We start from the raw sequence: 23,542 nt of genomic DNA on the forward strand, positions 1-23,542 counted from the left end.
AAGGGACTCAAAAAGGAGTTCAGAAGTGTAGAGACCCCCGTTAGAAAATGCACTGGATTTTACTAATTTGGTGGAAGGAGCTGCAAGAGCTGAAAGAAGATATGGAGGTAAGGTAGAACTAAAGGAGAAGAAGAAGAAGAAGATTGAGGGTTCAACTTAGATTTAGAAGAGTCAGAGTCAGGAACTGATGATTCAGATCAGGATATTGAAGTTGACACTGATAGTGATGAAGAGGAAGATTGGTCAGAAAAGAAGAAGAAGCAGAAGAAAGATAAGGGTAAGCATAAGAATGAAAAGAAGCAGGGAAAGGAAATGGTAACTACAGATGCAGTCAACAAAATCATTCAGGAGAAATTGTAGACAATTGGAATGAATCAGTTTGAAATGTTAGGAAAACCATATTGTCAGGTGTTTCAAAGATTTGGTCATGAATATGAAAACTGTTATTATAATCCAGATTTCAGGGGAAGAAGACCTGAGTATATTACTCAGAAAATGAGGGAGACAACTGCAAATCTAGTAGATCCTCAGGGTTCTAATAGGAGATATTAGGGACTTGCACCTCAAAGAAGGTTTCAAAACCAAAATAATTGGAGATACTAGAACAGAGGTCAAAGTAATATGCAGCAGTTGCAATGCAATTACTGTGGAGTAGTAGGACATAAACAAGGTCTTGATTGTGAACTTTGGTGTAGACACAGAAATGATAGAGGCATTCCTATCATCAGGTACAAAAATAACAATAATAACAGGCCTCAAGAACAAAATCAACAACCTCCACCTCAGCAGCAAAACAGAGAGTATCCCTGAATTTGAGCAAAGAGCAGTACTGGCAAAAGCTCATGCAGGTAATTCAAGAGGACATTTTTTAGGAGATGTCACTGCAAGGAAAATATTTCAAGCAGGACTTTGGTGGCCAACTCTTACAAAAGATGCTCAGAAATTCTGTAAGAAATGTTTGTTGTGTCAGAGAGAGGGCAGACCACTGAATGTAGATAGGATGCCCTTGCAACCTATATTACCTTTGGAACCATTTCAGAAGTGGGGATTAGATTTTGTTGGTCCAATCAAGCCACCTGCAAGGTTTACACAGAGCATGTACATCTTGGTTGCAAATGATTATTGCACAAAATGGGTAGAAGCTGTGGCTTTGAGAGATAACACAGCAAGGAGTGTGGCAAAATTCTTGTATAAAAACATTATGACCAAGTTTGGATGCCCTATTGAGTTGGTTTCTGATCAGGGAGCACATTTCATTAACCGTAAGTGATCAGTAAACTGACTGAGTTGCATATGATCCTGCACAAGAAATCAATTGTGTACTATCCTCAGACAAATGGACAAGCAAAGAGTACAAATAAGATTTTGATGAGGATAATCAAGAAATTGGTCAATTAGAATAGAATAGATTGGGATAAAAAGTTGGATTCAACAATTTGGGCTTTTAGAAATGCATTTAAAGTGACAACATGCATGACACCATTCAAGTTGGTGCATGGGTTGGAAGCAGTGGATCTACAGAATTTTTAGTACCAAGTTTAAGGGTTGCAGTTCAACAAAAACTGTCACTTGGAGAGTCAGTAAACTGCAGAAAGGAAGCATTACTGAAGCTGGAGGAAGATAGAGTTCAAAGTATGTATATTGCAGAGGTTATCCAACAAAGAAGGCAAGCATACATCAATAGGAACATAAAGTTTAAAATTTTCTCTGCAGGAGATTGGGTGATGGTTTACAATAGCAAGCTAGGACACAAACTTGGCAAATTGCAACTGAGATATGTGGGTCCATTTCAGATAACTAAAATTGTGGGGCCTAATACTTTTGTTTTAGCTGATGAGTCAGGGCAGGTAATTGCCAAACCAGTTAATGGTTTTTTATTAAAGCCATTTTTTGGAGAAATAATCGGGACTCGAGTGGAGCATATGTTTAATGATGATGCTGGGATAGTGACAACTTATTCATGTGACATGGCTAATGAGGTGACTATTAGCAAGTGCACTACAAGTTTCAATCCTCTGCGTTTTTCTGCTACGCTGACTTCTGCTCCTTCCTACAATATATCAAGCCATCGCAATACTTCTGGGGGAGCAGGGTCTGGATGATAAACCTCTTGCCATGCTAAGGCCTTTTTCTTAAAGCCAGGGATCAACGAGCCATCATCCCTGACTCCAGTTTTGAAGATGAGCCTGAGTTGTTAACACCTCTCAAGGCTATGCCAATTGCAAAGGAAGAACCAACACATGAATATACTTTTCTAGATTTCAAATATGATTTGGTAGCCAATGATGACAATGTATCATGGTTGAGGAGCATAGGGCTATTGGATTTTGCAAGACTGCCATGGGTGAGTTGGAGGCAGAATCAGATGCCCATGGTTTACTTGAAGTATTTACAGGCAAATGATGGCCATATTTTTTCTTAAGATTACCTAACTGAAGCCTTGATTTTCCAAGTTTTTGATGTGCCTACTGATGAGGACAATGAAGTCAGTAAAGCCGCAGAGAAGGATGTGTCAAAAGCTTTTGGACCATCTCATGGTGACAGACACTACTACCAACTGTCAGGTATGAAAAATCAGGTCACGCAGCAGCAGGTCAGGTGGTTGATTGAAAGAGTGTTTTTATTGGTTAAATCAGAATACATAAGCAAGGAAAAGTATTGTATACTGCTAGCAGTTGAAGGAGGTAGACAAATTGGATGGACCAATATTCTCTTTGACAGGATAAAATTTGAGATTTATACCAAATAGAGAAGGAAGGACAAAACAACCAAGGTGGGTCCATACTTGGCATCAATTTTTCAATATGTCAATAACAAAAGTATCTTGCAGGGGAAGAGCTTTCTATCACCATAAAAAAATGATTGAAGACTCAGGCTTTGCTCAAAGAAAGGAGAAAAGGCAAAAACTACAACATGACAGGAAGCCCCTCGAGATGACAAAGGATATGGACACATTGATGGCTGTAGGTTATTCAAAGAAAGAATATTTGGATGCAGTAAAAGTCAATTTAGATCAGGAATTTGGGGATTTATTTCCTAAGTCTACAGTTCAAAAGACGCCATGTGAAAGATATGCAGTCCCTGTGACAGTAAAAACAGGTATCAAACTTAGAAAATTGAAGGGGAAACTTATAGGAGAGGATCCGATACTTGCAGTTGGGGATTCTACAGTTCAAAAGACGGGCATGTCTAAAGCAAGTTTTCCAAATGTATCTTTAAATGAGGTGCAAAGTGCATTGTGTGTAGTAAAGGAGTATGTTAAAATATATGAAAATTTCCCAGTTTAATATACTCGATTGGATAAATGCTCATTTTATTCAATTTTTTTAAAGTGAATCTCTTTGCAAATACACGTAAGGAGCTACACTCAAACTTGCAACAAGGAAGAATACCGCCATACACTTTTAGAAGACAAAGCTCTTTTACTTACTTGCATTATCTTATGAGTTGTGAAATCAACCGTCTCTAACATCATGTCTTGTACTTGCACTGGTCATAATTACTCTTGACATGATTAATCATTAACTATACAAGCTATTCACATGAGCTCAAGTGATTTGAGACGATCGACAACACTTTGTACGTACTTCACTATTCTAGCCTACACAAGTTGGTGTCAAACAAGTAGTAAATGTTTTCTTTTTTTCCATTGGTCACATGCACACAAATTCACCAATTTAGGCAGCGCGTATATGTTCATCCTAGTGTAGATTCGCCAATTTAAGCAACAACAATCAATTGTGCAAATCCGCTGATTTAAGCAGCACCAACAAACAACAAATTCACTAGTTTAAACAATATCAGTGCAGATTTCTCGGTTTAGACAACACAAGTGCAAATTTGCTGATTTAGATAACACGTCCCATTGGTGTCAATTCACCGATTTAAGCAACATCGATCACAAAATCATGCTACAGTGGCTGGTCACCACTGTCTCTAGTATGATTATGTTACTCAAGTATATAATGGAAGAGATTTAGATTTGGATTTGGTCTATGATTATTTTGTGTCGACAATGTTATGGAATTGGACTTGAAATTCATAAGAATTGATTAACTGAAGGATAGTTGTGATCAATGTTATCCTGATCCATCAAGATATGACATATAATGCTTATACTCGTGGTATGGGACACATGAATATGCAGTATGTAGATGGCCATGGACATAAGCAATTTTGTTTAAATTATGATTTTGTTAATTTTCTTCTATGATATTTTTGACACATAATTTTACCATTATTTTTGACAAGTATGATTTGCAGATTCTTATCTTAGCAACTGAAGACAATTGCTTCCTAACTGAGAGGCATGTAATGAAAATTCAATGATAAAAGCTAATAAATAATTGTTTATTGCAACATCTAACAGGTGGCAAAAGCATAAGTGAACTATGGACTATGCGAAATAATAACACGTTTATGGACATTTCATTATTTGAGTGCTCTTTATGAGCTATTGTCATTATTATGTCCGGACGAATAGTTTGTATTCATTTCGAGCATTTGAGAAATCTATAGATAAATACATGTGAGAGGAAAATGCTCACTCTAGTTGAGAACTGACCAAGGGGCACTTTTTTTGTGACAAATTAAAGTTCATGAATCGTTGCTACTAAAGTGTTTTTCCACATTTCACGTCCTTTTTTCACTTTTGAGGGTCCCCTCTTGCAATTCCTCACCAATTAGTTATTGAAGGCAACATCCTTTTAAGTGACATGTGTTTAGTCCAAAGAATGAACGACCTTGTTGAGAAATGAAATGCTTTAAGCCAACAAACAAGAATGTGGCTAGCCCTTAGGCTTTTCAATGGTAGGGTAATGGGCCCGAATGTTTGACCCCACTTGTGATGACGAAGGGAAACCTCTTTTTCCCTTGGGTCTCAGTGGCCACCCACCTCACGGTGCCCTAGCAACTGGAAGTCTTGCCAATCATTTTCTACCAAAGCACACCCACAATCCTATGCGTATTGAATCTTGAAGGCTGTTACGTCTTGCACTCCGAATGCTGCTTAAAATGACAGGGGAGGACGTGTCACTAATTGATACCTCCTTTTGGGAGGTGGTATCAACGGCTCATGATCGCCAATTGATCAATGACCGTTGGATTGCCTAGGGAATGCAAAAGATTCCCACATTTTTGGTTATGGGCTTGAATCCGTTCCCTCTCTCCCCCTTGGGATTGACTCTAGGTTAAGCTATGCATTTAGTTCACATCGAGTTCACACCAAATTTGATGTGGTGTACATACCTTCCCAAGCTCACACTTAGTTCACATCGAGTTCACACCAAATTTGGTGTCGTGCTCATACCTCCTGAGTTCACACTTAGTTCCCACTTAGTTTAAAAAACGATGGGACGACCGCGATTGCACCTGCCTTGTGACACCTAATGTGGACCATTGATCGCACCTCCCTAGGGGTGTGTCAATTCGTGACGCGGCCAAGCTCAATGTGAAATTTTACGTCGGGATATCACGTGGAGCATCATGCAAAACCTTTTGCATTTAAATTTTTTAGCCAGTAGCAACCAATTGTTTTTCTGCGAAACTCCCGGCCATCAAGAAAATTGACCCTCCCCCTCTCTGCGCACACTCCCCTCGCCCGCGCATGCGTTTGTAGTGTGTACCACGGGACACGATCGCCTGCATCATCGTCATCATCATCACTTTCGTAATCCTTGGTAGTTTCACGCTCCTGATTTTTTAGCGTTGTTGGTCCTGTTGATAGCTCAATTTCTACTTCTGTGGTCTCCATTGCCGAGCGAGCAGGCAGAGAAAGAGAGAGGGAAGGATGAGTGCGCAAGGGCCGGTTGCTGCTTCCAGGCGGAATAGCTTGTCTTCAAATCCTAAACGTGGGCCGACTCTGGCAAAAAAAAAGCCCTCCTCTGAAAATGGCAGTAATGGTGCTGGAGGCGGGCGCAAATCTTTCTCAACAAGCAGCTCTCGGTTGTAAGTCTATTTTGTTTAATTCCTTAAATGGCAAGGCTGTGTTTCTGACTTTTACAAGTAAGTGGGAAAGGAAGTTTCATGTCCCATAAGTTGTTTCATGATCTCCGAGCGAGAAGTTTTGAGAGAAACATGCATTATCAGCTCAAGGATCTAGCTGAGGCAAAGACGATTTATGAAAGGCCAGGTCCTCACTTGATCATGAGGTGCTATGCTATGTGTAGTGTGCCAAGCAGCTTAGCGTGGATCACCCCCCAGCTTAATGCGAATTAATTGGCAGGCTTGCACACAAGTGACCTTGCCAAGAACTAAAGAAGTGCTGGTCGAAACAAGGAATAACCAGTCTTGGGTGGGACTAAATAATAGCGTTCCTGCTACCCTCCTAACCATGTAAAAAATGTCAACAGGTTACGTGAAAAGTGCAGCGTTTCATTACCACACAATGGCTCCATGGGAATGAAATGGATGTTGTTGTAAATATATTACCTTTTCCAGCTGTGCTGAGATATGCAGTGAGTTTTGTTTAGCACTATATTTTCTTGTAGAATACAGCTGATACAAGAGTCGACAAGCCACTCTTAAGTGAAGGATTTTTGTGATGTCATGGTTGAGTTCATGCAATTTATTGCTGTAGTTAACCCAAGGCTCAACCCTCTTGGCAGGTCTGGCTCAGGGGAACGGTCTGTGAAGAGGTTGAGGTTGACAAAGGCTCTTACAATTCCAGAAGGGACTACTGTGCTAGATGCTTGCCGGCGGATGGCAACCCGTAGAGTGGATGCTGCCCTTCTGACCGATTCGAGTGCCTTGTTATGTGGAATAATCACAGATAAGGTCTTCATAAGACGCCATAACAATGATTTTATTCTTTTTTGCTCCTCATAGCAATAAGACTAATGGTTTAAGGATTACAGGATGTGGCGACTAGAGTCATAGCTGAAGGACTGAGGCCCGAAGAAACTGCAGTGTCTAAAGTCATGACAAGAAACCCTCTTTTTGTCACTAGCGAGACGTCAGCTGTGGATGCATTGCAGAAGATGGTTCAAGGTCAGTTAACATGATAATTTGATCTCTCTGCCAATCAACCATGAGTTATTATGAGGAATGTGGTGGTTTCAGGCAAATTTCGACATCTTCCTGTGGTTGAGAATGGTGAAGTTATTGCTCTGTTGGACATTACCAAGTGCCTATATGATGCCATTGCCAGAATGGAAAGGGCAGCAGAGAAGGGGGAGGCTATTGTGGCTGCAGTCCAAGGTGTAGAGCGCCAGTGGGGCAACCCGGTATCTGGTATGTTTTTAGAAGCAGAAAGTTGGTTAACACTAATGTGTCACAGCAATCTGATTGATTAGATCTGTGTGGCGGTTTATCAGCACCTTCAAATTTTGTAGACGTGCTCCGTGAAAAGATGTTTCGACCCCCTTTAAGCTCAATCATTCAAGAAGGTTCTAAGTAAGTAAATGGAGCATCTAAATGTCCAGATTTTTCCAGTGTAAAAATATATTTTGACTCTGTGTGGCTAGCAGCTAGCATGTTTGCAGCCAATTAACTCAGTAGTTCTGCTGCTTGATTCACAGAGTGGCAACAGTTCTGCCCTCTGATTCAGTTTTGATAGCTGCAAAGAAGATGCGAGAACTTCGAGTCAGCTCAGTAGTTATTACCAGGAACAACAAACCTCAGGGAATACTCACGTGAGTTGTCTTTTTATTACTTCTGTTGCATGATGAGATACCTGTTCTAGATGTTTGGCTCGTGTGTGCATCTTTTTGTTGTCAATTGTCCTCAAGGTAGAGCTCTTTAAAACAGAAGTAGTGTGACATTTTTTATCAGAACTACGTTATTTGTGTGTGTTGCACAGTTTGTACTTCACTGTGCAATTCTGAGCATCAATGGAGTAAAAGAGAACTGAGGTGGCCTTAAGTGTGTTGGCATACAACTTGCCATGAATGTTGCCAACGCTGAAATTGTTCTCCTGATTATAAATGAACCTTTGATGGAATCTACCACTATTTGCCAAGACGTATCTTAAACCTGTCCAAGTGCTTGTACATATCAGGTTCATAGTTTTTAAGCTAGGTAGGGTTTCTTGATTACACAGTCGGGTAGTGAGGCAGTCACACACTTTATTGGTATTTACTTGACATGATGTTTGCCAAAACCTTAATATCATACATATACAAAGACTTACTTGCTTTGGTTCTATGCTCTTGTTTGATGCTTTTAGGTCTAAAGATGTCCTCATGCGAGTGGTAGCACAAAATCTTTCCCCCGAATCCACACCGGTAGAAAAAGTACGTGGTAAATCATATGAAGTATTGATTGCAGTTGACTCCAACGGCTTTTAATTTGGCAGATTACATTATGGCTTATGTCTAGGTCATGACACCAAATCCAGAGTCTGCAATTCAGGATACAAGCATTGTTGATGCCCTTCATACAATGCATGATGGGAAATTTCTCCATTTACCCGTATTAGATAAAGGTGACAGGCTCTAATAAGCTTTGACCGATAAATATATGTTGCATTCGTTATCTTGGTAACTGATTGTTCACTGGACTTGCTGCAGAAGGGTGTGTTGTTGCTTGTCTGGATGTCCTACATTTAACGCATGCTGCTCTTGCTACGGTACAATCATATTTATTTTATGCCTATGGTGATTGGCTGAAATTGTTGCTCAAAGATCTGGAGTTCCTTTTACATCAATCAAAAGATACCATCACTCGTATTTTGTAAGCAGGACCAAAGTCTGCTTTAGTGTATGCCTTTTGCAGGGACCAGTTTTTTGTTTTGAACCTTCATAGCTAGGCTCTAATGACAATTTTGTTGATTTTCTTTGAAACTTCTTTGTTCTTACCTGACTGGTTCTTCTCCAAACCTGTCAATTTGTGACTTTCAAATGTTTCTTTGTCCTTGCTACTGAAACTATCATTTTACCCTTGTCCGGTTCTCTAATAAATTGTTTGGGGCTTCAATTGATCAGGCTTGAAGTGACCATTGTGATGAATAACTGGTATATATTGCTTTGCTTGTTGGCGCTTGCAAAGTCCTCTTCCATTCCTCCAAATTGGTGTTTTTGATCTGCAAAAGTAATCTATAAGCAAATTGGATGCCCTTAAATGGAAATTATAAACTTTTCAAACTATTTTCACATAATTTCACGTGTTTCCAACTTTAGACTTCTTCAAGGGTCAAATGCGATTCTTGCATGTGTTATGATTTCTCTTCAGGCTTCTTCAAGGGGCCAAGTCACATCCTTGACATGTGTTTGCGTGTGTGGTAAGAGTTGCTTCATTGTCATTGTTTCTTTACGTTTTGGGTTGGTATCCCCATACATCTCGTGACTAGTCAGCCATCTTTGAGCTGATTTATTTGCAAAGTGGCTAATTGTGGAGGCTTGAGCACCCCCAAGTCTCTCTTTCAAAAGCAGCAATTAAAGATATGAGAGGAAAGTAGCATTGTTTGTCACCCCCTGAAACCTTTGACGGTTGACCCAACCTCATGTTGGTCAAAGGACTACTGTTAAAGTCACGGTCATTGATAGGTATTTAGAGAAAATTTTAATCCGCTTCTTAGTATACCAAACTTGCCATTATCTAGGGGCTGATGAAAGATGATCATGGGGTCATTTTATGCTTAATCTCAAAAGCAACTGTAGTCCAAAAGCTGCCAAAATCAACCAGCGTAATTTCCGGAAATCGGTACACTGTCACGTCAGCATGTCAGCGAAAATTGCGGCGATCCGTACGGCCTGCCACGTCAGCCAGTCAGCGTGTTTTCCGGCAGGATTTGCTGCGCGTTTTCCGGCTGCTGCTACCACGTCATCAAGGGCTGTGTGTGTGTATCCGGGGGCACTGCCATGTCACCAGTTTGTGACACTCAGATCAAAGGCATCTCTAACTTGTGAGATACGGGCCTCATAGTACCCTGAAACTTTGTGCACATTTGTGCAAAATTGAAGGAAAATTTGATTGACACGGTCGTTAAGGTTTAGTGCCAACTAGTTCAAGGCAAAAGAAAAACTCAAAGCAAGTGCAGTAAACCAAGTGCTGCTTTTGCCTCTCACATTGTGCCCTCCTGACCTATGGAATTTGAGGTCTGGCTGTCACACACCCAAAGTGCGGTGACTTGTAGAGGTCTAGGCCACAAAACCCTTATAAAGCTAACCATGACATGTGGGTGAAAATGAGTAGTGGTTACCCTAAACCTTACTATAGGTGACGTTACAAGATCTCTCGTAAAGCAGCTCTTCGCAACTCAATAGCATTGAAGCTAACCATGTCAGATGTTATTGTCATCGCAATCTTGATCAAGAGCTTATTCCAGGAAGACTATGATGCAATCACTACCACTTTGAAGTTACAATGACGTTCAACCTTGACATCCATTGAAGCTGCACTCTTGGATGAGGAGGACCCTTGAAGAAGAAGAGAATATAGCTTTGTTTGTTAAAGAAGGGCAACCTCATATGGCAAAGGGTCTTCATCAATAGGTAAAAAGAAGAAGTCATGCCATTTTTGTGGAAGATTTGAAGCTGTTAGTGTAACAGACTTGGACACCCCAAGTTTGGAATCTGGCATGACACACGAGAGAGAATCACTTTAAATAATTCACACTTAATTTGGAGCGCACCACGTGCCAACAGAAAAGACCAGACGGAACAAACTTTTAAGCACTTCAATAACAAGTGAATTGAAAGAGATGCACGAGACGTTGAGCGGCATCCCAAGAGAGCATTTGCCCCAAACAATGGTGCCCCTTTTTAATACAACCAAACGCTCCCCAGACCGCAGCTTGCATCGCTTGGAGGTTTCAAGCATACAACTAAACACTCCCCAAACACCCAGTCTGCGTTGTTTAGAGGTTTTTCAACATACAACGAAACGCTCCCAAGACACCCGGTCTGTGTTGTTCCGAGGTTTTAGACGTAATCACTTTTCAATACTCCACCCGGGAGTAAACCACAAATCATTGATCGGCTTGTCTTTCGGTATCAAGGTGATCATATGGTTTCCGATCTCGAGTGTCACGTCATTCTTGTCGGGCCAAGGCATGCCAAAGAGAGCGTTGCAATTGCCTAACTTCATGATGTGGAAATCGACTTTTCCTCGGTATCGTTTGGTCACCGGAAGAGCACCAATGGGCGGTACCACTTTCTGAGTTTGTCCAGTGGCCAGCTTGGCTTTAAATTCTCCACCCTGTGAATCATAATCAAAATCCATCTGCTTGAGGAATTCGAGATGGTTGAAATTCTCGGTAGCTCTTGGGTCAAAGAAGATGAGGGCTTTCAAGCCGTTGATGTTGCCATAAGCTTTGCACAATTCATTTTGAATGTTCGAGATTAATGCCATGAATATCATGTACAAGTCCAATGGCAGGTCTAGCTCTCTTAGCCGGATGTGGCCCTGGGGATCTATCTTCTCTTGGAGCCATAGTTACCGGGAACGGGAAACCGGAACGGGAACGGGGAACGGGAACGCGGAACAAAATGCCATTCCCTGTTACGGGCACTCACGTTTGAAACACGGAATGGGGATTCGGAACGGGAACTTGGAATGGGAACAGGGAACGGAGACCTGAAAACGGCCATTCCCTGTTACTATGCTTGGAGCTGGAGGTTGCTCTGAGGATGTCTCGGCTCGTTGAGAACAAGAATTGTAAGTATGCCATGTCTGAAAACATTCAAAGCATTGGCCTTCTTGTAACAGGGTTTTGCGTTGACGTTGTGTCAAACGAGGCCTTTGAGGTTGACTTTCACGAGATTCCCTAGGGTTTGTTTGTTGTTGCCGAGAATTCTGATTGCTTGCTTGAGTTTGTACTGTAGTAAACTTGAGCTTTCCTTTTGTAAGCTTGCAGACGACAGCGCCATGGTTGTCACAAAGTGATGACGTGGCGAACAGCAGAAACCCTAAAATTCTTGCAAACCCTAAGTTTTGCCAAAAAACCCTAATTTTCGGAAATCGCGGAGGCTTTTTTTTTTTTTTTTTGAAATGATGAGCGACGCGAATTTTGCTTTTTTTTATTAAAAAAAAAGAGAAAAGACTCTCTAAGAGAGAGAGAGAATTGAATGCTTTTTATTTTAAAAGCTTTTGGGCCTCTGCTTTTGGGCATCCCTTGTATCTTTAAATAAGTGGTGAGGGCTTCACTTCTCAAAGCATCTGGACGCAGAGTCTGAGAGTGAAACCCTAGCCACTCTCTTGTACTTTGATTTGATTAATATAAAAAGAAATACCGAAAGGGGCGCTAGTCTTTGGGGCCAATATCTCTAGGCACGGAACTCCGCCGGGCCAGTGTACATCTATTGTGATCTGTGACTTGTTTTGAAGTGGTTATTTGGTGCTGTCGCGGTTGATTCTTGACTTGGAGTGTCCAAGTCTATTACAATGGTCCATAAGCTCTTGCATCATCGGTACTTGTTTAGACAGACAATATTCGTGTAAAGGTGATGACAACCCAATGGTATATCGCTTGCATTGGTCCTCCAAGGGAATCATCTTGAAGAAAGACACCGGAAGGTAGATGTCGAGAAACCTTTGGTTTTAGTCTTCCATGGTCTCCGTGGCAAGCATTTTCAAGTTTCTCTATATATACAAAATTTGGACTTCGAACAGGTCGTATAACTTCGTGCAGAAATAGTCTTGAAAGCTTGCCAAGTCCTTGGAGCATGCCGTTGTGTCATGATTGAACTCCACCATTGCATAGCATTATCTTTAAGAAATCGTGCAGCTAGAGAGATCTTGGATTCCTCTATATAGCTCCCCAAAGCATATCTCCATACATACAAAATCTGGACTTCGAACAGGTTGTATAACTTCGTGCAGAAATAGTCTTGAAAGCTTGCCAAGTCCTTGGAGCATGCGGTTGTGTCATGATTGAACTCCACCATTGCATAGCATTATCTTTAAGAAATCATGCAGCTCGAGAGGTGTCATGATTGAACTCCACCATTGCATAGCATTATCTTTAAGAAATCTGGGCTTATCCTGGATTCATCTAGGTATATATAAATCATGTAGCTCGAGAGATCTTGGATTCTTCTATATAGTTCCCCAAAGCATAGATGTTGTCGATTTGTTGGAGGAACTGCAAGGCTTTCAAAAGTTTGATTGTCCTGCCATGATCCTCGAAAGCCTTCGGTTGGTTAGGCACAAATCCCGAATGAGGATAGTAGGGATATCCATACGGGCTCCAACCATTGTATCTAGGTGGCGGTGGTGATAGGGGAGGTGGTGGCAACGGCGGTGGCAGAGGCAGTTGTAGTGGATCAAGGTCAGACGATTGCACCGTGTTCCTAAAGACTCTCTTGATTGGAACACATGGCTGAGAAGGCTGCCGATTAGAGGCTCTTGCACTTTCTGCTACCGGAGCAGGGGGTACCACTTGGGGTAGCAGAGAGGGCAACATGTAGTTCAAAAATTGTTGGAAACTTTGCAGCATCGGGAGATTATGTTGAGGATGCCGAGAAAGTATGTCGCGAAGCTCATCAATGACTAGAGCTCTGATACCACAGTAACGGGAGGACACCACATGCCAATGGAAAAGAACAAATGGAACAAACTTTTAAGCACTTCAATAACAACTGAACTGAAAGAGATGCACGACACCCGAGACATGCGGAGTGGCGAAGTTCCATCTCAAGAGAGCACTGGCCCCAAACGATGGTACCCCTTTCGATATTTGTTTATATTGCTTCAACTCAGTACAATGACAATGACTCTGCTCTGCATCTGCTCTCGCGAGGATGCCATAGAGAGGGAGCCCACCCTTTGTATTTAAAGGCCCTAGGCCCATCCAAAAGTAGTACATAATAGGCATACAATTTAAAAGCATATGGTCTCCAAAAGTGGCGAGCACAAAAACAAGGATTCCGTACAACTGCCACGCCAACAACGAGCAACGCAAAGCGCGGAATTGTTCGTACAGTGCTATGTGGCATTCAACGCGAATTGTGGAAGTTCGTATAGTTTGCCTGTGTCACGTGACACGTCCAACCCTATGTGTCCGTGGACAAGCTACAGCATGAACAGGGTTCAATTCAGTCAAGTCAGTCTAGAATAGGAAGTGATCTGGCACTTTTGTGAGTCTGTTCGCAGACCGTCATGTCTAGACACTTGATTTAGATGCATATTCTTTGGTTGCACACAACATGATCATCAGATTTCCATCAGAACCCATCAGGAGCATGTTTACAGTGCATAGACCTATTTTTCCTATTTTTGACATTTTTTACTTATTATTTTTAAGTGACTTTTGTTGGAAAGTACGTAGGGCAATTTTGCTAAGTTGTATATAAGAAAACCTAGCGCTAGCACTTTCAAACAGAAGAGGCAGCAGGAGCACTCACTCAACAGACACCTTCTCAGCAAGACCCCACAAATAGCAGGCCTAGCATTTTCTGCATCAGCATTGACCTAGCGTTTTGCTCCTAGATCAGCCAGCGTTTTTGCATTGCAGCAGCGCGACAGTACGACCTCAGATCGGCCCTAGCATTAGCAGTTTCCCCCGCAGATAGCAGATCAGTTCTAGCGTAAGCAAAATCCACAGCGACAATAGAATTCAGCCCTAGCGTTTTTGGAGCAGCAGGACATTCAGCGTTCTACAATTCCATCGCGACAGATTCAGCCCTAGAACCAGCGTTTTCAGTTTTCAGCAGTTAGAACCCGTAGAAGAAGTCCCAAACCTCGCAGATCTCACCTTCCTGCAGGAGATCCTCGCCGCACGGTCAGATCCAGTGAAGTTTGCAGATTCAGCCCGGAAAGCGCAGATTTCAGCATCTGCGTTTTCAACGCGTCATCGTTGTATCGTCGTCATCGACATCGTCACCAACATAGAGTCAGAATTCAGCAGATAAAGATTTGTAGATTTCAGCCATTAGCGTTTTCAGATTTCAGCCCATCTCGCCGTTGTCCTCATCGTCGTCGACATCGTCGGCAAGTCCAAGCATTGTAGAGATTTGTGCAATTAGTAGTAGACGGCTCTCGCCATAGAGAGTGGGGCCTTCGGAGGAGGGTTTGACAACATTTGGTGTCGTATTCTCTCCTCTGTCTATCTCTTAGTCTCAGCACCTTCATTCACAATGTTCATCCACTTTGTTTGTGTCCATTGCACTCTCACTCTAAAGGAACGGAAGGCTCTCCCTTCCGTAAGTAAAAGGAACCTTGAGCACAGTTCGGAGCACTCATCTTGAGCAAAGAACATTTACTTCCGTTGCACCTTACATTGGTATCAGAGCTTTGACAGTGTTATGTATCACTCAAGGAAAGAACCACATGATTTTTTTTTGCTTGTTGCGGTCGCACGTAACCCAAGACCTCTTGGGCGTGTCGATTCCTAATTGTGTTTTTGAAGAGTGACAGGAAACCCAAGAAAGAAGGGCTTGTTCAGCCTCCCCTTGTGCCTCTTTTCACTCATTGAGAGCGGACCGTGCACTTAGCGGCCGGCCAATCGACGTGAGGTGGGAAAAAGCAACCTTGGTGTGAGTGCAAGGCCGCCAAGGGGTGCGCCCGCGGAAAAGAGCAGAACTCGGGTGAAGAGAAGATCCTTCTCTAACACAGATTGCAAGCTAAAGAAGAATCTCAAGAACCCCAAGAACCTCAAGAACCTCAAGACCTGCAAGAACCTCAAGAACTCAAGAACCCTCAAGAACCCAAGACCCACAAGAACCCAAGTTTCTCGTGAACTTAAGAACCAAAGATCACAGTGTATGGTCATCACCCGAAGCGGAATGGATACTTCGCATGGAGGTGATGAGCATGAAAGTAGTGAAGAATTTCCTCACCATCTTGACACTCCCCCTTCGCCATCTACGCCAGGGATTGCACCAAATCCTATGGAGGCGTTGGTCAAGATGATGACGGACATGATGGAACAACAACAAGAAGCGAATCGCATTGCGATGGCTAACAAGAAGCGCAATGCATTACCTTGGAGCGTGAGCGCAAAGAACGACAGGTAGCCTCCGAGGAACGGATGGTTCGCGAGCGTGAACAAGCGCGGTTGGCGGACAAGGAACGAAAAGAAAGAAAAGCAGAAAGAAAGGCAGCTTTGGAGTGTGAGCGCGATGATGCGCGCTTGGCGGCCTAAGAAAGACGAGCGGCCTTGGAGGCTGATCGTGAGCCACAGAGAGAACTACGCACGCAAGAATTGGTTCGACAGGTTCTCCCCTCGAAGTCCGAGCCAGCCAAAGATGTTGGTAGTTGATCAAGTGGCGCAAGCCGAGATTCGGACTCCAACAACCCAGTCACAGAGAAGATCCAGTTTAGTAAATATGATGGTAAGATGGATGCTACGGTTATTCATTCTTGGTTGCATCAATTTAATGCTTATTTTGCGACAACTAAGAAGACAGGAAATAGCAAGGTTTTGATGAAAGCTATGTACCTTGCCGGCGATGCCATCAATTGGTACCACGCATGGCAAGAGGCACAGTTAGCCGTGCACCTAGAGGAAGCCGACGAATTCACGTCCCTTTCCTTCAATTGGGCCGATTTCCAAGACAAGCTCAAGGCGCGGTTTATGCCCCCTCAATACCTAGCACGGTTGAAAGACGATTGGCGTGGTCTCAAGCAAAATGGTATGCCAATTACATCTTTCTCTAATCGTGTTTTGCAGCTCGGCACTCAATTACGCAAATCGGATGCGGAGGAGGCATTCCTTTATGGATTGGACGAGTATATCAAGTATAATGTCGAGGTGCTCGATCCAATCGATCTCAACAAGGCGGTAGCGATTGCTTTCGCACAGGAGATGAAGCACAACAAGGGAAAGGCCAAGGAAAACAAGGCTTCCACAAGTACCTCTCAGACTTCTCAGAACCCTCAGAACGGTAAGAAGAGTAACTCTTCTAACCAATCTTTCAATAGTCTCTCAGAAAAGAACTCTCCAAATGAACCTAAGGGTAAGGCTAACACAATTGCTAAACGAATTTTAGGAGGATACATCACGTCGGAAGAGCAAAGCACTTATTCTAAGGAAGGTCGTTGTTTTCATTGTCACATTAAGGGTCACATAAAAAGAACATGTCCTAAGCTTGACTCTAATGAATCTAAAGAATCCACAGAATCCACTTCCTCTGTCAATGCAATAAATGACAACACGAGTGTGCCGCAAGTTTCTCACGACCCTCCCATTGACGAGTCTCTCATTAAATGTTATGGTCATATGACGGGGCAGCGTTTTGTCATATTGTTTGACCCAGGCAGTATGCATGATGTGATTAGTCCCTCTCTTGTTGAGAGAGCCTGCCTAAAGGTTAGTCAGAAATCTCCTCTTGAGGTTTCTGGCTTCGCTCTAGGTATGGACTCTCTCATCACGAAGGAGTGCCTTGATGTGTTGTTTACTGTTCAACAAGCTGCTTTCCGTAGAAAATTTTTCGTCTCTCCTCTCTTAGGATGTGATATGATTTTGGGCATTCGATGGTTTCGTGAGCATAACCCTCTCGTTGATTGGGTGGAAAATACGTTCACTTTCAATGCCAAAAGTGACTCTCCCATTGTCATTCGTGGAGAACAAGTTGTTCATTCTCCATCTCTCATTTCTAATGTGCAGGCGAAGATTGAAAGAATTCAGGAGAAAGAGACTCTCTCAGTCTCTTCTTCTCCAAAGCATGACACACAGGATTTGCATGATGATAAGCGTGATGACTCGATTGATAATGATAAGCATGATGATTTGAATGACAATGACAAGCATGATGATTTGCATGATGATCACGATGTGATTTCTCACGAGCATGATGATTTGTATGATCAAGACGTGATTGTTCACAAGGATGATGGTTTAGTTGATTTTTTTTCTAGCGAAGCTAATCTCGTTGCAGAGTTGATCAATCACGAAGAATCGATCTTGGCTTTCGAGTCGAGGTCCACAGCACCCCCCAGGCAGATTTGATCAAACACGACGAACCGATCTTGGCTTTCGAGCCTAGGTTCAAAGAACCCTTACAACAAGAAGTACTATGTGTTCGAATGATTCAGTACGCATTGTTCCAGTGCTTCATTCATGATCGTTTACTGTATTCTAGTCAACGTCTTTATGTGATCCCTTTTTCTAGGCATGCCATATTGTACGTTGAGCACGTTTCACTCATGAATGAGCACGTATGTATGTGGATTATTCATGAAAAGCTGAAAAGTATGCATTCAGGGAAGTCACATTGCATGTCTCTTCCTTGGCACGACACAATTGTAGAAAGAGCACAAGAAAGTATAAGCACCAAGCATGGGCATTTCCGTTGTGAATTGCCACAGTTGATTGATTTAGATCAGCAAGACAAGATTCGATCTCATTGTTTGTGTGTGTGTGGTGAATGGTTTGGCACTCCGTCTATTTGTTCATCTACGTTGCATGCAAAGTCTTTTAGGAAGACGAGATTTTTTCCAGTCACCTTACATGGAATAGGTATGTTCATGTTTTTGTGTTGGAGGTGGTTTCATGAATTTTCAGCCTTGGAGATTCTTGAAGAAGCTGGACCTATGTCCATAGACAAAGTTGAAGCATTGAAGGAGCTACAGATGATTTTGTGTCGCTTTCAGTGCGGCCCAAAGAAGCAAGCGTTGCAGACCTTTATGAAGTTCAAGTATCGCATGACCCACTCATCAGAGTGGGCCGGTGAAGAGTCCTTTCCAGGATTCCGGATGCTATTGGCGATCTCCCTCGACGCCATACAGTTCGGTACCAATACCTCACTTTGAAAAGGAGGGTATGTCACGTGACACATCCAACCCTATGTGTCCGTGGACAATGACCAGGGTTCAGTTCAGTCAAGTCAGTTTAGAATAGGAAGTGATCTGGCACTTTTGTGAGTCTGTTCGCAGACCGTGCCTGTCCAGACACTTAGATTAGATGCATATCCTCTGGTTGCACACAACATGATCATCAGATTTCCATCAGAACCCATCAGGAGCATTTTTACAGTGCATAGACGTATTTTCCCTATTTTTGACATTTTCACTCATTATTTTTAAGTGACTTTTGTTGGAAAGTAGGTAGGGCAATTTTGCTAAGTTGTATATAAGAAAACCTAGTGCTAGCACTTTCAAACAGAAGAGGCAGCAGGAGCACTCGCTCAACAGGCACCTTCTCAGCAAGACCCCACAAACAGCAGGCCTAACGTTTTCTGCATCAGCATTGACCTAGCGTTTTGCTCCCAGATCAGCCAACGTTTTTGCATTGCAGCAGCGCGACAGACGACCTCAGATCAGCCCTAGCGTTAGCAGTTTCCCCCGTAGATAGTAGATCAGCCCTAGCGTTAGCAGAATCCACAGCGACAACAGAATTCAGCCCTAGCGTTTTTGGAGCAGCAGGACATTCAGTGTTTTGCAATTCCATTGCGACAGATTCAGCCCTAGAACCAGCGTTTTCAGTTTTCAGTAGTTAGGACCCGTAGAAGAAGTCCCAAACCTCGTAGATCTCACCTTCCTGCAGTTGATCCTCGCCGCACGGTCAGATCCAATGAAGTTTGCAGATTCAGCCCGGAAAACACAGATTTCAGCATCTACGTTTTCAGTGCGTCGTCGTCGTATCGTCGTCATCGACATCGTCACCAACATAGAGTTAGAATTCAGTAGATAAAGATTTGCAGACTTAAGCCATTTGCGTTTTCAGATTTCAGCCCGGCTCGCCATTGTCCTCATCGTCGTCGACATTGTCGGCAAGTCCAAGCATTGTAGAGATTTGAGCAATCAATAGTAGACCGCTCTCGCCATAGAGAGTGGGGCCTTCGGAGGAGGGTTTGACAACATTCTGGTGTCGTATTCTCTTCTCTCTGTATCTCTTAGTCTCAGCACCTTCATTCACAGTGTTCATCCACTTTGTTTGTGTCCATTGCACTCTCTCACTAAAGGAATGGAAGGCTCTCCCTTCCGTAAGTAAAAGGAACCTTGAGCACAATTCGGAGCACTCGTCTTGAGCAAAGTTCAACATTCACTTCCGCTGCACCTTATAGCCTGCCACACCATCAGTTGATATGCAAGTCATTTTTGTGTGAGGGTCTTGCTTTATTTTTATTAGCTTGGCTTCCATCAGACGAGTTCCCATAAGTTGGAAGAGCTTTTAAATTGCATCGGCCACTCGGTGAGGAACTGTCAGTTGGTAGGAACAACTTCTTCTTCTTTTGCTAGGGTTTAGGCCCCTCGGTCGGGATCTATAAGTCAGCTAGGGTTAGGCTTGGGGAGCCCTAACCCGGTCGGATCTTCAGTGGCTTGACACGTCAACAATTTCTGACATGACCTAGCTTACCTTTCTGTTCTTTTCTTGTGCCTTGGGACCTGTAGGTTGCCCTGCTAGCCTTCCCTGCCCACTGGCACCTCAATCTCAATCGTTTGAATTCTCTGATGAATTATCAGGTGATTCCCTTACTTCGTTGGAACCGCAAAATTGCTCAATTTGGGCGTTTAAAGTGACCCTCCAAAATGAGGACACTGGCAAATAGCTATCCCAAAACCTCAGGCAGTACTCATCTAAAGTTTGTTATCCAAGGGGAAGTGAAAATTCTCTTGAATTTTGTCCACTTCTTAGGTGCTTCTTTGCGCAACAACAGAGTAGACCACTATGTATGCGCTTTTCCTGTCAAGTAAGATGTTACCATTCGCACCTTGGAGTGTTTTAAGAAACGTCTCCCGAGAAGGCAACATCAAAGTGCTGTATGAATTCAAGGGCTCGATGGGTGTCGCTTGAAACGTGTCAAACTTGACTGCTTGACCCCCATCCTTAAACTCCTTGGTCTTCTTGTTCTTTTGTTCACTGTTTGAACTGTCTCCCTTGGTCTTCTTCTTTTGTTCACTGTTTGAACTGTTTCCCTGTGCCTTCTCAACTTTTCAAAAATCAGTTTTTTTTTTGCTTTTCTAGCTTTCTCCGCTTCTTTCGCCTCTTCTCATCCTCTTTGGAACTAGAGGACGAGGAACTGTCGGAACACTCTGAAGACGAAGAAAAATTTGAGTCATCCTCAAAACGAATACCCTTCTTGGATCTGCTTAGCACCTCGAAAATCGACTTCCGGCCCAAATAACCGGGGAAATCCGTTGATTTCTTTTTCTTTTGAGAGTACTCTAAGCTTTTCATCAATCGGTTTGTCTTCTTTTCAAGAGCTTTGTGAAACTCTTTGTGCGAGTTCTGTTTCTGCTTTTATGCATTCGGCTTTTCTTTGTGCTACCTTGCTGCAGTCTTGAGAGGAGAATCGACGACCTCTTGCTATCTTGAGTGAATCTCATCAATCAGGGCCTTTAGGTGATTCACATATTTTGGGTCTTTGGAGTACTTGATCAATCTTTTCACACACGTGTCAACCTGCAGTTGACGTTTGTACTCCATTCTCTCGAGATTCTCCATCGAAAATTTGCCCAAATCTTCGTTGGTTTCTTTTGTTCCGTTCCCACTCTAGGACTAAGCTTTCTTCATCTCCCCGCAAACCAAAGGTCAAAGGGGTGTTGTCTCTGTCAGATTCTACGCGAGAACCCAATGTGTGTTGCAAAAAGAATCGGATCCTCCGTAGAAGAAGAATCGTCCCGAGCTCTAATACCACTGTCACAAGCTTGGACACTCCAAGCGAGAAATCAATAGCAACACACGAACAGAAACTTTAAAAACATTGGACTTGGAGAGAGAGAGAGAGAGAGAGAGAGAGAGAGAGAGAGAGAGAGAGAGAGAGAGAGAGAGAGAGAGAGAGAGAGAGAGAGAGAGAGAGAGAGAGAGAGAGAGAGAGAGAGAGAGAGAGGAGAGGAGAGGAGAGGAGAAGAGAAGAGAAGAGAAGAGAAGAGAAGAGAAGGAGAAGGGAGAAGAGAGGAGAGGAGAAGGGAGGAGAAGGAAAGAGAAGAGAAGAGAAGGGAAGAGAAGAGAAGAGAAGATTAACGTCGCAGGAAACTATCCCAAGAGACCTTTAATATCTAGCCGACGAGGAGTTGAACTCAAGACCTGTTATATGTGAGAGAGAGAGAGAGAGAGAGAGAGAGAGAGAGAGAGAGAGAGAGAGAGAGAGAGAGAGAGAGAGAGAGAGAGAGAGAGAGAGAGAGAGAGAGAGAGAGAGAGAGAGAGAGAGAGAGAGAAGACGAGTCGACACGGCACGACGTTGGTTCGTGCCAAGACACACTGGCCCCAAAGAGAGAGAAGACGAGTCGACACTGCACGACGTTGGTTCGTGCCAAGACACAGTGGCCCCAAAGACTGCCGCCCCTTTCGGTAGTTCTTTATTATTACGATTTGCCAAGTACAGCTCTAGAGGGTTCTCTTCTCGAGACTCTGCATTTAGATGCTCTTTGAAGTAAGGTCCCAAGGGTCCTTAAAAACATTACAAGGGATGCCCAAGAGCAGAGCCCCAAAAGTTGGAGTTCTAAAAGATCTTGCACCAAAAAGCTTCTCCCACCAAAAGCTCACGCAAAACTTCCAGGAACCAGCCAACACAAAACACAAAAATCCGTATAGTCGCCACGTCAACACTGTCAACGCAATTTACGAAAAACTGCCCCAGAGTTCAAGCTTTTGATATTTAGGTTTTAGGCCCCTCGGCCGGTGCTCCATAAGATGGTAGGGGTTAAGACTTTAATTCCCTAACCTCTTAGGCCCCTTTGGACCTTCTTCAAGGTTGAGTTTCTCTTGTCCCCTTACCTAGTTCTTTCCAGTTGGGCACGCCACATCATCACTTTGTGACAAAGACGAGAAAATTTAAATAGTTGAGAGCAAATGACACCGTATTTAGCAAAAAGAGAAATGTTCGAAGAAATGTGGAGCTTACGAATGATACTTAGATTGGCATATTCTGGTTCAAGGCGTTTATCATAGATATATACTTCCAATCCTAAGGGAGCTTGAAATAAGCTAAAAAGGCACGACAATCATAGTTACCAGGAACGGGAAACCGGAATGGGAACGGGGAAGTGGGAACACGGAACAAAATGCCATTCCCTGTGACAGGTACTCACGTTTGAAACACGGAATGGGGATTCGGAATGGGAACTTGGAATGGGAACGGGGAACGGGGACCTGAAAACGGCCATTCCCTGTTACTATGACGACAGTCACTCTTTGTGGTACAATTAAGTTCACAAAATTCCGTAGGATAAATTTCTCCACCTACATAGCTTGAATCCAAGTATATGGAATTTTGAAAAAAAGGAATGTCAAGAACCAAAAGATCATGTACAAAGTATGCTACATTGCATAAGTTGTGCAAAAATATTGGGCAAGTGTTAGCAAGGACGAGACACTCCAGAAAATCAAACTCATACGTAAAAAGATAGAAATTAGCAAGAAAAACAACACAATTGGTGCTCATAGGGATACCAATTGTTTGCTCGAAAAGAGTCACTGACGGTTTTATATATAATCCAGCCACGATATGATATCAATGTCATCTACAATCCTAGTGAATCACTTTCTCGCTTTGTCTACTTTGTTCGTTTAGAAGTTGTGTGGAGTCTGATTTCTAGGATTAAGTCTTTGAGATGTTTTATTCTTGCTAGTTTCAAGTTGAGTACGTGTTTCAAGTTTTAGTCAACCTGCTTCAACTTATTTTGCTTATGCCTTTTTTATTTTATCTAGTTTTGTTTAGTAGAAAATAAAGTGATTTAGTTTTTATTTTCTTGTTTTCTTGTGTCCTTGTTTTTATAGTTT

General features: G+C 42.8%; 1 protein-coding gene across 2 annotated transcripts in view; it reads left to right on the plus strand.

The window, feature by feature from the left end:
* The first annotated feature begins 5,523 nt into the window (after window positions 1-5,523).
* The window catches only part of LOC147436592 (CBS domain-containing protein CBSCBSPB3-like), a 47,567-nt gene continuing 29,548 nt past the window's right edge, over window positions 5,524-23,542 (plus strand). Inside the window, exons 1-10 of one of the 2 annotated variants that reach the window (XM_086489458.1) lie at window positions 5,524-5,678; window positions 5,767-5,946; window positions 6,606-6,774; window positions 6,855-6,987; window positions 7,060-7,230; window positions 7,314-7,392; window positions 7,518-7,631; window positions 8,165-8,231; window positions 8,317-8,422; window positions 8,508-8,566. In XM_086489458.1, coding sequence (XP_086345584.1) covers window positions 5,789-5,946; window positions 6,606-6,774; window positions 6,855-6,987; window positions 7,060-7,230; window positions 7,314-7,392; window positions 7,518-7,631; window positions 8,165-8,231; window positions 8,317-8,422; window positions 8,508-8,566 — 1,056 coding nt within the window. In that variant the 5' untranslated portion in view covers window positions 5,524-5,678; window positions 5,767-5,788. Of the gene's footprint in view, window positions 5,947-6,605; window positions 6,775-6,854; window positions 6,988-7,059; window positions 7,231-7,313; window positions 7,393-7,517; window positions 7,632-8,164; window positions 8,232-8,316; window positions 8,423-8,507; window positions 8,567-23,542 lie in introns of both variants that reach the window. The other variant, XM_086489457.1, reaches the window with a different exon arrangement.

The sequence above is a fragment of the Adiantum capillus-veneris genome, chromosome 18, assembly GCF_014529385.1.
Source record: "Adiantum capillus-veneris isolate H3 chromosome 18, ASM1452938v2, whole genome shotgun sequence".
Classification (NCBI taxonomy): Eukaryota; Viridiplantae; Streptophyta; class Polypodiopsida; order Polypodiales; family Pteridaceae; genus Adiantum; species Adiantum capillus-veneris.